Here is a 13,826-nt window from a genome sequence, read left to right as displayed (position 1 = left end):
CCGGTGGGTCATGTGTGTCAGAAAGAGCATCTATACGTAGAAATATAGGATCTGCAAAATACGGCATGTATCTTGGTACGTATTTGGAAAAAATTTAAAAGATGACACCAACTTATGAATACGGCCCGAATTGTGGTAGTCTTTTGCGATTAACTCTGGATCATGGGTAACGGGGTGGACAGGGCGGCACCGCGCAATGCGCATTGCCTTTGGGTCGCTGGTTGGTTCAGGCCCGTGCCTCCACTAAAATGAACAGCCTCCGATCCCTCCCTCTCTTTTTCCTCCTTTTGATCCGGCTCGCTTTGCGCAAAGGCGATCCGTCCTCTCTGGTGTTTGTCGCCAGTGGCCGGGGATCCGTGGGCGGGCGGGCGCGCGCCGTTTCGGGTGCATCTTGGCGATGAGAATGAATGCATGTGTGTGCATATCCATCCGATCCATGCAATCCTCGTATGCCCGTCCGCTGACGCCGCCTTGCGCCTTGCCTTGGCCTGGAGGATGGATGGTCGTTCTTTCTCTTTCTCTTGCCTTCCCATGTGCCCTTGCCCGGAGGCCGCGCCGTACCGAAAGATCCCTTTCTCCATTTCTTTTTTTCCCGTCCACCTTGCATCAAAACGGCCAGTAACGAACCAGCCAGACCTCCCAATGTAGCAGCAGCAGCAGCAGCAGCAGCAGCGAGGCCGGTGCTTTCGCTCGCCACTTTCTTTTGTTGGAACGGAACGAAGGTGGGTTCCGTCGCCCAACACTCGACCAGCACAGCATCAGCATGGCGGCCTCCGTCACCGCAAAAGCTTAGCCCCTAAGCTACTACTTCCTCGTCCATAATACTTTCTCCGTTTTAAAATAAGTGTCTTAAGTTTAGTATAATTTTATACTAGAACTGGTACAAAGTTAAGACAGTTATTTTGAGACGGAGGGAGTATAAACGAGGAAGCACTGTACTTCTGCATGAGCCCGCGCGCGCCAGTGTTGGCGTTGGCCCTGCCTGCGTGCAGCACAGTAGTGCTAATCATGTGTTGCTATACATACATGCTTAGAATTAGTTGTCACTAATCATGTTTTCAGCACGCACAACAGCACAAGCAGGCGCGAAGCTCCTTTTATAATAAACAGAAGCACGTACTACGCTCTGTGACGGAAAGACGAGCCCATTACCAGTGGCTCAGCTATGCCAGAGCTGGCCGCGTCTGTCTAGGTCACAGGGAGGGAGGCCACCATGCATGATGAGCTGCCATGCCATGCTCGTACCACCGCCACCACCACGCTACTCCCCGCTGTCCCACACCTACGCCCTCCCTCCTCTCTCTCCCCGGCCCGTCCGAGTAGTTTCGCTCTGCGTGCGAGCGAGAGGAGAGAGAAGGTGGTTGAGGGACAATAAAATACTCACCATGGGCCAAAAGCTCCAGTGAGCCGCGACGCTGCCCCCACCCACTGGCCGACGCCCCTCCCAAGAACCTCGCCAAGGAATCCTAGAAACCCACCAACAAAACACGGGGAAGGAGAAGGAGGTCCGTCCGTGGTGGAGTGGAGTGGAGGGAGGAAGACCAGTGAAGACCACGCAAGGCACAGGCGCATTTGCGTGTGCCCGTCCTCGCGTGCTGTCTTCTTCTTCCTCCTCCTCCGTCTCCTCCAGCCCTGCTGTGATGGCGCGGCGGTGGGCGGCTGCGGGCCTGCTGTGCCTGGCCGTGGCGGCGGCGGCGGCGGGGTCCGTGCTGGCGGCCGCCGTGGACGGCGCGGTCACCTACGACCGGAAGGCGGTGCTCATCAACGGCCAGAGGCGGATCCTCTTCTCCGGATCCATACATTACCCCCGGAGCACCCCCGAGGTAAAGCAACCCGGCCGCCTTCCTTCCGAAAGCGTCTCCTTTTTCCTTTTCTTCTTGCTTTTTTCCGTGGAAGGGGGCGTACGGGAGTTTCCTGGGTGGTTTAATGGCGTTTCTTGGTGGAGCTGCCATGGAAAAAAGTGAAACGCTCCTTGCTTCCATGCTTGCTTGCCCGTACGTTTCGTTTCCCCCCTTTGCGCCCAATGTTTTCAAGCGACAGACATCGACATCTCCCTATCCTTGCGGATTCCCCTTTTCTAGATTTTCTCCAAATGCTGCTCGGTTTTCCTGCTCCCGCAACCATTTTGGGGCATTTCTGGGCCCAATGTTACTAGATTTTTGTTCACATGTTTCCGAATCTTTGGCTGGTTGACTCACCACTGACTGTTCGTCCGTCCATTGATGCTGCTCCTGTACATCAGATGTGGGAAGGGCTGATTCAGAAGGCGAAAGACGGAGGCCTGGACGTGATCCAGACCTACGTCTTCTGGAACGGGCATGAGCCAACCCCTGGAAGCGTACTACACTCACACTTATCACCACCTACTTACCATTCAGTGTGCGCTGCTGTTACAAGAGACATGGAATTCCAGTGGTAATTTTCCCGCTTGCTGCAGTACAACTTCGAAGGGAGGTACGATTTGGTCAAGTTCATTAAGACCGCCCAGAAGGCCGGGCTGTTTGTACATCTCCGCATCGGTCCCTACATTTGCGGGGAGTGGAATTTCGGGTATGCACATTTACTCCTCATCGCAACTTGTTCGAAAACCACCACGACGGTAGAAATGGCATTATTTACTGGCATCGTGCTGCTGCTGCTTCCAGTTTGGTGAATGCGTGTGATCTGCTTTTGTTCGTCTACTTGACTTGTGTCCTTCCGTTTCCGTGCGATTCATGCAGCGGCTTTCCGGTCTGGCTGAAGTATGTTCCGGGCATCAGCTTCAGGACGGACAACGAGCCGTTCAAGGTAATTGCATCCTCCACAATTTCTGGATCTTGTCTGGGGTGCGGGTCTTCTTTTGCTTAGGTTTGTGGCAATGCCCCTTTTGTTTTGTTTTTGCAGGCGGCAATGCAGGGGTTCACCGAGAAGATTGTGGGGATGATGAAGAGCGAGGAGCTCTTTGCTTCCCAAGGTGGCCCCATTATCCTTTCTCAGGCAAGTGTGCACATTCTCTTCGAGCTGAATGCAAATGTTTGACATGTTGAGATAGTTTACTGCATGCTGAGATAGTTGCTAACTTGCCATGTACATAACGCTGAAATAAATAAATTTTCTTCCATGACATGCAAAACTGCCCATTCTCATTTGTTGCAAGTGCTCTGCTTATTGTTATCTTTTATTCTTGCTTGAAATCAGTGATTCAGCGCTTTTCAACACGGTTTGTCATAATGCGCGTATTTTCCTGGGTTGCTCATGGTGTTGCCTGTTGTTATTTGGAGTGCAGATTGAGAATGAGTATGGGCCAGAAGAGAAAGAGTTTGGGGCTGCTGGCAAGTCATACAGTGACTGGGCGGCAAAGATGGCCGTGGGATTGGACACCGGTGTGCCGTGGGTGATGTGCAAGCAGGAAGACGCACCAGATCCAGTGGTATGTTAATCTTGTCCCATGTCGAATTAAAAGGATCATGGCGCAAACGTTGCAAACTGATGATTATTTGGCCTCTTAAATGTTTAATTGCATGTTTTTCTGGTCTTGTAAGTTGTAACAAGGGTGCAAAGCATGCTGATGCATATTTCTGTGATCTTAGTGCAGGTTATATCCATAAGGGGTTCCATTTAGTGTTCTAGGTTACGAAAATATCCGGTTCCAGTTTGTATACAGAATAGGAGTAGTACACTCGTTTTATAGCTATAGTCAAATCGATGGCTACTAACTTTGACTGTGAAATGCACTATCACGGAGTATGATACATCTTGTCTCTCTAGTCGAACAAGTAGTTCAAATTGCATTTAACTTGTCCTTTGCACAGATAAACGCATGCAATGGTTTCTACTGTGATGCATTTACACCGAACACGCCTTCCAAGCCTACCATGTGGACTGAAGCTTGGACTGGTTGGTAAGTTCTCGTTCGAGGGAAATATAAAATCTACAGCGAAAATTGTACAGCTACATTTTTCATTGATGCAACTCACATGTTCATCATTCGGATTCTGTTGATCCTAGTGTTTCTTTGTACAATTGCATTAATATGAACAATAATGTAGGTTTACCGAATTTGGTGGGACCATCCGTAAACGACCAGTTGAAGATCTTTCATTTGCTGTTGCTCGCTTTGTGCAGAAGGGTGGTTCTTTTATCAACTACTACATGGTATGGCAGAAAATACATTGTAGATATGCTTATTAACAATAGTAAGTTTTCTTGAAGCTTCTGGGGGGAGATATTCACGGTCAGTGTTATTTTATTTTTTCTGAACAAAGTACCATGGCGGAACAAATTTTGGGCGCACCGCTGGAGGTCCCTTCATCACCACAAGCTACGATTATGATGCTCCACTTGATGAATATGGTAAGTTTAGAAATATATAGTTTTTTCTGTTAGTATGATCACTGTCTGTGTCTATTATTTGGCTATTTTGTGCATAGTGGTAACTTTTGATGTATGAAGAATTGAAGTTCTACTAAATGGGCTAGATCATTTTTACCTAAACTCTGCTTTGTTACTAACCAGGACTTGCAAGAGAACCAAAGTATGGACATCTTAAAGAACTTCATAAAGCTATCAAGTTATGTGAGCAGGCATTGGTTTCTGTTGATCCAACTGTGACTTCCCTTGGAAGTATGCAAGAGGTTTGTCTTGATTACCATTTCCCATCAATGAAGTGCATATAGTATATGGTCACTTACACCTACAACTTGTACTTCAGGCCCATGTCTACCGATCTCCATCTGGTTGTGCAGCTTTTCTCGCAAACTATAATTCCAACTCTCATGCAAAAATTGTCTTCGACAATGAGCATTATAGTCTCCCACCTTGGTCAATCAGCATCCTTCCTGATTGCAAAACAGTTGTTTATAACACTGCAACAGTAAGTTTCGTTTGTGCTTAAGCGTATGGTATTATGTCGTTCTCCGGTCTTATTATTTCAGTCCATTATATGAGGAGTTTGCTTAACTGGTCCAAACTGTTATTATCTCCACAGGTTGGTGTTCAGACATCTCAAATGCAAATGTGGTCCGACGGGGCCTCTTCAATGATGTGGGAGAGGTATGATGAGGAGGTTGGTTCACTAGCAGCTGCTCCGTTGCTCACCACAACTGGTCTACTCGAACAGCTTAACGTCACGAGAGACACCAGTGATTATCTTTGGTACATGACCAGGTAAACAAGTTATCTCTAAATCTAACTTTATTGGAGTTTCATCTGTTTGTAAAACTTTCCTTTGGTTTCCTGTTTATGAAAGAACGAGGGACATGTCTTTCATGGTGAAATATAATATGCTTAAAATGATTATTACAGTGTGGATGTAAGCCCCTCGGAGAAGTCTCTACAAGGTGGCAAGCCTTTGTCCCTCACTGTGCAGTCTGCTGGCCATGCCTTGCATATCTTTGTCAATGGACAGCTACAAGGTTTCCCACATGAAACTGCTCTCTTGTCTATACAACAATAGCATTGTGGAAACTGAATTGTGAATAAAATAATTTTTATTCTGGCGTAGGTTCTGCTTCTGGAACCAGGGAAGATAAAAGAATTTCATACAAGGGTGATGTTAAACTTCGTGCCGGTACTAACAAAATTTCACTGCTGAGTGTTGCTTGTGGGCTGCCGGTTCGTTCCCTCCTCGCTGCATGGAATTGTTGACCAACAACTAATAATCTTGTATATGACTGAACTATTCTTGTCCCTGTATTATAGAATATCGGGGTGCATTATGAGACATGGAATACTGGTGTCAATGGCCCTGTTGTGCTTCATGGTTTGGATGAAGGTTCGCGAGATCTGACCTGGCAGACATGGACCTATCAGGTAAGTGCACCATCCGTTAACTTCTTCGTTGACTAGTTTATGTTTAAGTAAGAAAGAAGGTAAATAATGTACCTTTATCCATTCTAGGTTGGTCTGAAAGGTGAACAAATGAACCTGAACTCCTTAGAAGGTGCAAGTTCAGTTGAATGGATGCAAGGATCATTGATTGCACAAAACCAAATGCCATTGGCATGGTATAGGGTAAGGAAAAAAAACAATCTTGCAAGAACCCTTCCGTGATTTAATATTTTCAATCTCACTCTTACAACTGCTTGTTTTTATAGGCATACTTTGATACTCCAAGTGGCGATGAACCACTGGCTCTGGATATGGGTAGCATGGGTAAGGGACAAATCTGGATAAACGGACAAAGCATTGGACGGTACTCGTTAGCATATGCAACTGGGGACTGCAAAGATTGCAGTTACACTGGGTCATTCCGAGCAATCAAATGTCAAGCAGGTTGCGGTCAGCCCACACAACGTTGGTAAGACCATTTACAGCAATATCCTAATTTGAAATGACCAGCCTGTTGCCTCATTTTTATCTGTAGTATTTAAAATCATACAGCTTGATACTTCTCTCCTTTTCCTTCATCATTAATACTGGAGCTCCAAATATTTTTGTGGTTGTGCTCTTGTTAGGAAAGTATTGTTGCTACTCTGTTAACTAAATGGTTTAAACCACTATATTCAGGTATCATGTACCAAAATCCTGGTTGCAACCGACTAGAAATCTGTTAGTTGTTTTCGAGGAACTTGGCGGGGATACTTCGAAGATTTCCCTTGTGAAGAGATCAGTCTCAAATGTCTGTGCTGATGTATCAGAGTTTCATCCAAGTATCAAGAACTGGCAAACTGAGAACTCAGGGGAAGCTAAACCTGAGTTGCGCAGGTCGAAGGTACATCTAAGATGCGCACCTGGGCAGTCTATTTCTGCCATCAAGTTTGCAAGCTTCGGGACACCTCTTGGGACTTGCGGAAGTTTCGAACAAGGGCAGTGCCATTCAACCAAGTCACAGACTGTTCTTGAGGTCAGTTATTTTGATTTTGTTTTGTCTCACTCGACCCTGCTTTGAACAAAACAACTTTGAAGGAAACATATAACTCTGCGGCAGAATGCTACAAAATGCCCATGTTCACATTGTTATCCTACTGGCTGATTTTCCGTGTTCATTTGAACAGAATTGCATCGGGAAGCAGAGATGCGCCGTCACCATCTCCCCCGACAACTTCGGCGGAGACCCCTGCCCGAATGTGATGAAGAGGGTGGCGGTCGAGGCGGTATGCTCTCCTGGTACATAGGCAACTCCTCCGACTATACTAATTTAAAGACGACACGGCCTTGTGCGTGACCGATTGAGCACACGGGAAGTGATCCGGAGGTGAAGTTCAACTGTAAAGTACTACCGAGTCGGCGTAGACGTGGCTGGAGGATTTAGAAGGCCATTTGCCATTTCTAGCATTGTGATTTCAGATTAGGATTGGTGCTCTGCTCTGTATCTCCATGAATTGTTCAAAAGCGACCAGCTGGTAGTCGAGGCTGGTCCTGGAATGGAGTGTAGGGGGGAGTAAGGTGCAGAAGATTATTTTGCTGGTGTTGCGGGTATGCATGGGCTGTGTGTCATCTTTCTTGAAGAAGAGAAGATGTTGTATCCTTCCTTTTGAAAATACTTGTTTTTAATCGTGCGTTCCGTGAGCATGGACATGGTGCTGGTCGCTTGCTCTTGGTTCTTGAGCTGTGTTTTGCTGGTGATTTTGTGTTTCAAGAGCCTGAAATCTGAAGGAAGTTTTATTATTGCCATGTAGATTGGCACTGTAGAAAAGCAAATGTGAAATAATCAACATGACAGTTTCATGTCTGAAAACAAATATGAGTAATGTTCGCAGAGGCCGGTGCCAGACAGCCTCATGACCGACAGAGCATCATCCTGAAAGCCATAGAGGTAGAGGTGGACCTAATAATGAAGCGGAATTACTGACAGGCAAGCAAGTTGGCGTGCAGCAGCATTGCTCGAGCCTGAAGAACGACTCAAGCGCGACACGATCACACAACACGAATGATAATGCCCAAGAAGTAGCAGAGATTTGCATAACCACAATCTAAAAAGAAGAGCCATGCGCTCGTTCAACGCTAGAGTACATATGCTACATACACGGAAGCAGTGTAGAAGAACGCAAAGGGGTGAAGGGATGGAAAAAAAGGATTCTAGTCTAGGACTATAGGAGCAATGCAAGTACGGCCGTGCAGGATTTGTCTGAAGCACGAACCCTAAATCTAGCGAAGAGACACAAGGCTGCTGAAAGACACAAAAGACGGCGTGCCGCGGCGGACCTCCGGCGCAGGCGCGATGATAAAAGGAGTTGTAGGGTCCTTTTTGACGATGTGCTCCCTCCCTCGTCCTCCTCCTTTGGGACGACGTCTGGGCCGCACAGGCGGGCCGAGGGTCGCGGTTGCCGACGCCCGTCCGCCGTCTCAACTCCCGAGTTCTTGTCCTCGCCGTGTGCGTGCGGTGCAGCGCATGGGCTTGTGGGTTTTGGCGCATGCCCTCGTCTCATGCATTGTTTACTAGGAGGAGATGGTCAATGAAAGCCATAGAGGTAGAGGTTGATCATAATATGAGTAACTAAGGTAGTATCATATACTTGGGGCTAGGAAACATGCTGATGTGACAGACAATTAAAAAAAAAGATGGTTAGTGTAACATAGATAGATACCATAACATGTTAAATGCAATGTTACTTTCTGTCATGCATGGCAATAAATAATACCACTTATGATACTCCCTCCGTCACGGTTTAGAAGGCACGCTTGAAAAATCTCTGGGACCAAGGTAGTCACTGATTGGTTGTGAGATGTAGTAGGTTTATATGTTAATGCGCCTAATCAACTGAGAAAATACTATTATTAATGCGCGAGCAGCAAATTAGGAAGGCGCATGCAAAAGTAGTACTAGTACTAATTAATAAGAGTAATTGCTTTCATGCCTTAAACCTTGTATATTTTGAAAATGCACGCAAGTTTAAATGTGTCTTCTAAACCGTAACGGAAAAAGTACTAGTTTATGATATTATACATTATAAAAATAATATCATACAATAATATCATATGCATGATACTAATATATGTTAGTCTCCACTACGACCAGCCTCAGACTCTCTCAGTCGTATGGTTAGGGCTAGCAGCCCTGCTCATGTGCATGTGCTGTCTGGGACTGCTGTCCTATCAGCGCGTCAGATAGTTTTCTTTAAACAATAACGTGTCAGATAGTTAGACAACACATCAAGTATAATTTTGTCAGCACTGTCAGATGCTGGTTAGCACAGTTTAATTATTCCTTGTTTTCATATTTTCTTATTCTTGTTTCCACACAAACAATGATGTATTAATATTTTAATTCTTTTAATAGGTTCAGTACAACCCAGTAAGCACTTACAACCATAAACATCAAATCTTTGTGAAAGAACAAAAAGAAAGAGAGAGGGCAAATGATGGAACAGTTATCTTATTGATTGAAGTTTTGGGTATATATACCCCGGTACAAAGACGGTTTACAAGGAGCAGTTGCCAATCTAAGCAACCGACATAAGCAGGGATTATCTCCTAATTAATTTAATTAATTTATTCCTAACAATCCTGACACTCAAACGTCTGCGGACACAATCAAATGCGTGTGGAGAAGTGACGAGTCAAACCTTATATTTTTTGGTATGTATCCGAGTCCCTCATATTTTATCTGGATCCATACAAAGCATGCAAAAAAAATAAAAAACTACCTACTACGCAAATCACACCGGCTTAACTACGCTTCATCATCGTCGAAGATGTTCGCGGTCTCCGTGTCGGGCGTAGGAGGGCTCCATCTTGTCCTCATCCATATTGGCAAGCATCATGTTAACATGTGCTTCCTACTCCGCGTGAAGGATACGACGGTTGGCCTTCGCCTATGCATTCGGCCGGAGGGAATCAAGGATTGCATGTTGCTTCGTGTACAGATATGCGTCTCCCGCGTCCCCTACGACCTTCTCGCCCTCCTCCTGCTCCGCGTCCTCCTCCTACTCGAACTCCTCTTCCGGATCCACCATGTGTGGTGGTAGCCCTGCAATGATCTGGGCTTCGTGCCTTGCCCGGATCTGCTCAAGAAGTTGTAGCCGACGCGGGTAGCTCCTGACTCGTTGGGGTGGTGGCATGGCTACTTGATTGCGGGGGCGGACGACCAGTGACAGACGATTGAAATGTGGAGGTGAACAGTAATTGGAAAGTGGCGGCGACATACGGGAAGGGAGGAAATGTGGACTAGTAGGGGAGGAGCAATTGGGGCTGCTGGAGAGTGTTGTTGTCGGCATGTCGTTGTCGCCATCACCGCCAACAACAACAACGGAGGAAACCAAGTGAAGGTTTCATTAAATTAAATGTAGACGCAACCTTTGACTCGAAAAAGGGCTCGGGAGGTACGGGTGCGATCCTCCGTGATGCAAAGGGTATCATCATTGTTGTTTCTTGGAGTGACATTCCATTCGTCAAGGATGCAACATCGGCAGAAGCAGGGGACTCAAAAATGGCATTGTCTTGACAAGTGACACAGGTTGCAACAAGCTCACTATCGAGGCAGATTGTATGAAGATCATTGAAGTGTTGCGGAATGGTGGAAATTCTCTAGGACCCGCGACAGCGCTCTACGAGGAATGCACCTTTTTATGTTATAATTTTACTTCAGTTAGTTTTCATCATTGTTCTAGGGAGGCCAATATGGTGGCAGATGTTTTAGCTAGTAAATTGAAGTGCTCCCCTACTATGGTTTGGCAATCTGAGCCACCAGACTTTCTGGTTGATGTAAGATTGTTTCCACGTGAAATATAAACCGCCATGATGGCATTCTCACAAAAAAAGTGATACTTCTTTATTAATGCATAGCCCATCTTACACTATCACAATGTTTCATGTAGTGTGTGTTACAGCCGGCTGCTAATCTATAGCCCCGCTTCCCTTCTCTTTCTTCTTCTCTTTCATCCCACTTAGTAAAAATATAACTATTTCTTCTAGTCCGGTGGAGATGGCACAAAGGAGCCACCACCCCAAGTGGTTCGTTCCCGGCGATGGTGGCTACGGTCTTTGGCTTGCTCTGATTTGAAAGACTGGATTGCGTTTGTTGGTTTATATTCTGGGGTCCTCTTTGTAAGATGCAAGAACTTTTCTGGAGTGTTCTTTTTTAAGGGTCCTTATGTAAGGTGTGCTTGTACTGTTTGCAGATATTTTTAATGCATGATCGGGGTCCTTCAAGACCCATCTTCTGTTCAAAAAAATTGGGCCTCAAATGATTCATTCTGCTCAATGTGTGTTGTTTAGTGGCTGGGCTACATATTAGGTATAAAAAAGGAAATACTATACGTACGAAAGTGGAAAGTTCAGTTTCTATGTATGTTTCACCGAAAAACACCGTCCGTTTTTGTTTTCGTTTTTTGATAACAAAAATCATTTGCATCTTAAGTCTATAACCCCATAGGCCCGTGTTGATTTTGAAACGTGAGGAGTATTCTCGGTAAGAGTAACTCCGTACTTACGCCAATGGGTCGCCGAGTTCATCAACTCGCACGAGGCCAACTCAAAGTCGCAACTCTATCGTCCGAAAAAAAATAAACTTTCAATATCGAGGCGTGTCGAGTTACCTGGCCAACAAAATCGTTCAAACAATCCTCTCAATGATCCTATTTGGGTTCATGAGTTAGAGTTAGTTTAAACTAGATGGGGCTCAAATAGTCCTAAAGTATTTAAACTTAAGAGTAGATTAAAGCTAGTTGCATCTAACTCATTTAAAAAAACTATCAACCCAAGATGTGCTAATTGAAACTAGTTTTCATGAAATCGACTGAAAAATCACTATTCTCTTTCTATCCCGTGAGCCAAGAGGTGCTAATTGAAGCTAGTTCTCGTGGGCTTCACTGAAAAATCATTTTTTTCTTTTCATCAAATGCATTTATTATAAATATAATCCTCCCACCCAAACATCTTTTTGGTTAGAATTAGTTCAGCGTTAGTCATAGCTAGAGACTAACTCTAATCTCTAGGTAAGTTTAGAGTATCCAGACAAAACCAACGTGTCATATGTCAAATCCCTCGCCTCGTAATAACTTTGTCGAAGCAGGCGAGAACTTGAATCCGTATTGGGTGGCTTCGTCGTCACTTCTTGTCCTGTGTTACAGTTGCACGGCAAGTTAGGGGGCAGGATCCTGTCTTGATCGACCATGCCTTGCAGTTGTACTCGTAACATGCCCGAAAGACAACTTTATAATTACACAATTACGAAGTAGCATTTGGAATCCCATAAACAACTCCCTGCATTTCGAATGGGTCAACTCCAGCTAAATCCATAACCCCTTGTCCATGAGCTATGGTCCTGGCCATTTGCTGGTAGTAATACTAGTCTTCAGATGTGTACCCCCCTCAATGAACAGGTACAGTCCATATCGCTTTACGTTACGTCTATTAGCGCGTGCTTTAGAACATCTCCAACAGCCGCGCGATATTAGCGCCATGTTGAAAAAATATAGTTTTTACGCACGCGCAGCCCCTCCAACGAAGATGCAAAAAACGTGTGTGCGGCATAAATGGTTCAGCGCGGGGGACGAAACGGCATCGCGTGTCGTTTATTTCGTGTGCCCGCTTCCGCGCGATGCACGCTCAAGCGCTCGCGCCGTACCTTTCCGGTCGCGCCTCTTTCGCCCCGCCCACGCCGTCGTCGATGAATTTGTCCGATGGACGGCCACGCCGACATCCCCTCGCCCCTTCCTACACCCGCGACCCCTCTACCCCCGCCGTCGGCCGCGGCACAAACCCTAGCATGGGGAGCTTTCGCTTCGCCTCCGCCGGTGCTCCTCCAAGCACCGGTCTCGCCTGCAACCTTTTAACGGCACCACGAACGACCTCGATGACAGGTGGCGTCGCCCGGCGCCCGCCGTGAAGCCACGTGCTCCCCTCTCTAAACTCCCAAATTCGACGTGGCGAAGATGGGCAAGGTGTCCGGAAAGAAGAACAAGGCGGCGGACAGCTCCTTTAGGCGGCCGAAGAAGAGACTTACAGGGCATGCGACGGATGCGGCGACGACCGAAGCGCCGACGAGCTCGCGTGTTGCGCTAGTGACCGATGTGCACAAGGTGTTCAATGAAATGCCCGTAAGGTAAAATTTCACGCACCTTTTGTTGTTGTTGATGGATACATATAAATAGATTTTACCCACCTTTTGTTGTTGTTGTTTTTGAAATGGATACATATAAATAGTTATTTGTTTTGTTGTATATACTTTGTAGTTTTAACGTTGAGACATATATGGGTGCTTAAAAAAGGAAGAAGAATCGTCTTCAAATGAGGATGAAAAATGGAAGGAAGAGAATGACGAAGATAGCATGCGGATTGTTGATGTACTATTTGTTTATGTGAGCTTTTATGTCATGAACTTGAATGTAGCATGGGGCACGATTGTTGATGTACTATTTGTTTATGTGAGCTTTTATGTCATGAACTTGAATGTAGCACGGGACACCATTGTTGATGTACCATTTGTTTATGTGAGCTTTTATGTCATGAACTTGAATGTTGACGATTGTTGATGTGCCATTTGTTTGTGTGAACTTTTATGTCATGAACTTGATTGAATGTTGACGCGATGTGGCATGATTTTAAACTTTTATGCCATGAAGCAGGCTGATTTTAAACTTTGCGCTATACGGCTGTTGGAGATGCTCTTAGTTGAGCCACGATGCGGGTCAGCGGGTGATCACAAAGTTAGCACCATGTAGAAAAACCACAGGACGTTACAAAAGAAAAATATATGTGCGCTTACAAGAAAGTGTAAGCATGCTCACGCGGAGTTGCTCATCTTCTTCAACTTCAGCTCAAGGACAGAATAAATCCATGATATCTGATCGAGACCCAGGACATGACAGAATACAGACCGTATTTTGAACACTGAAGAGAATGCAGCAACAAACTAAACGGACTTGCCAGGTAGCCAGACAAACAGAAGAACCAACAACAGGCGA

General features: G+C 45.8%; 1 protein-coding gene across 1 annotated transcript; it reads left to right on the top strand.

Annotated features, from left to right (window-relative positions):
• Nucleotides 1–1,406: 1,406 nt before the first annotated feature.
• Nucleotides 1,407–7,473, top strand: LOC123449529 (beta-galactosidase 5). Its single transcript, XM_045126780.1, has 19 exons — nucleotides 1,407–1,823; nucleotides 2,243–2,338; nucleotides 2,438–2,550; nucleotides 2,721–2,787; nucleotides 2,884–2,976; nucleotides 3,266–3,409; nucleotides 3,792–3,880; nucleotides 4,029–4,134; nucleotides 4,245–4,332; nucleotides 4,495–4,613; nucleotides 4,691–4,852; nucleotides 4,967–5,145; nucleotides 5,284–5,393; nucleotides 5,483–5,592; nucleotides 5,680–5,790; nucleotides 5,878–5,991; nucleotides 6,075–6,277; nucleotides 6,487–6,823; nucleotides 6,975–7,473. The coding sequence occupies exons 1-19, from the start codon at nucleotides 1,641–1,643 to the stop codon at nucleotides 7,092–7,094; spliced, it is 2,544 nt and encodes an 847-aa protein (XP_044982715.1). The 5' UTR covers nucleotides 1,407–1,640; the 3' UTR covers nucleotides 7,095–7,473.
• The last annotated feature ends 6,353 nt before the right edge of the window (nucleotides 7,474–13,826 follow it).

Source organism: Hordeum vulgare, chromosome 4H, assembly GCF_904849725.1.
Source record: "Hordeum vulgare subsp. vulgare chromosome 4H, MorexV3_pseudomolecules_assembly, whole genome shotgun sequence".
NCBI lineage: Eukaryota > Viridiplantae > Streptophyta > Magnoliopsida > Poales > Poaceae > Hordeum > Hordeum vulgare.
Note: the sequence above shows the minus strand (reverse complement) of the source record. Positions and strands in the feature narration are given on the sequence as shown.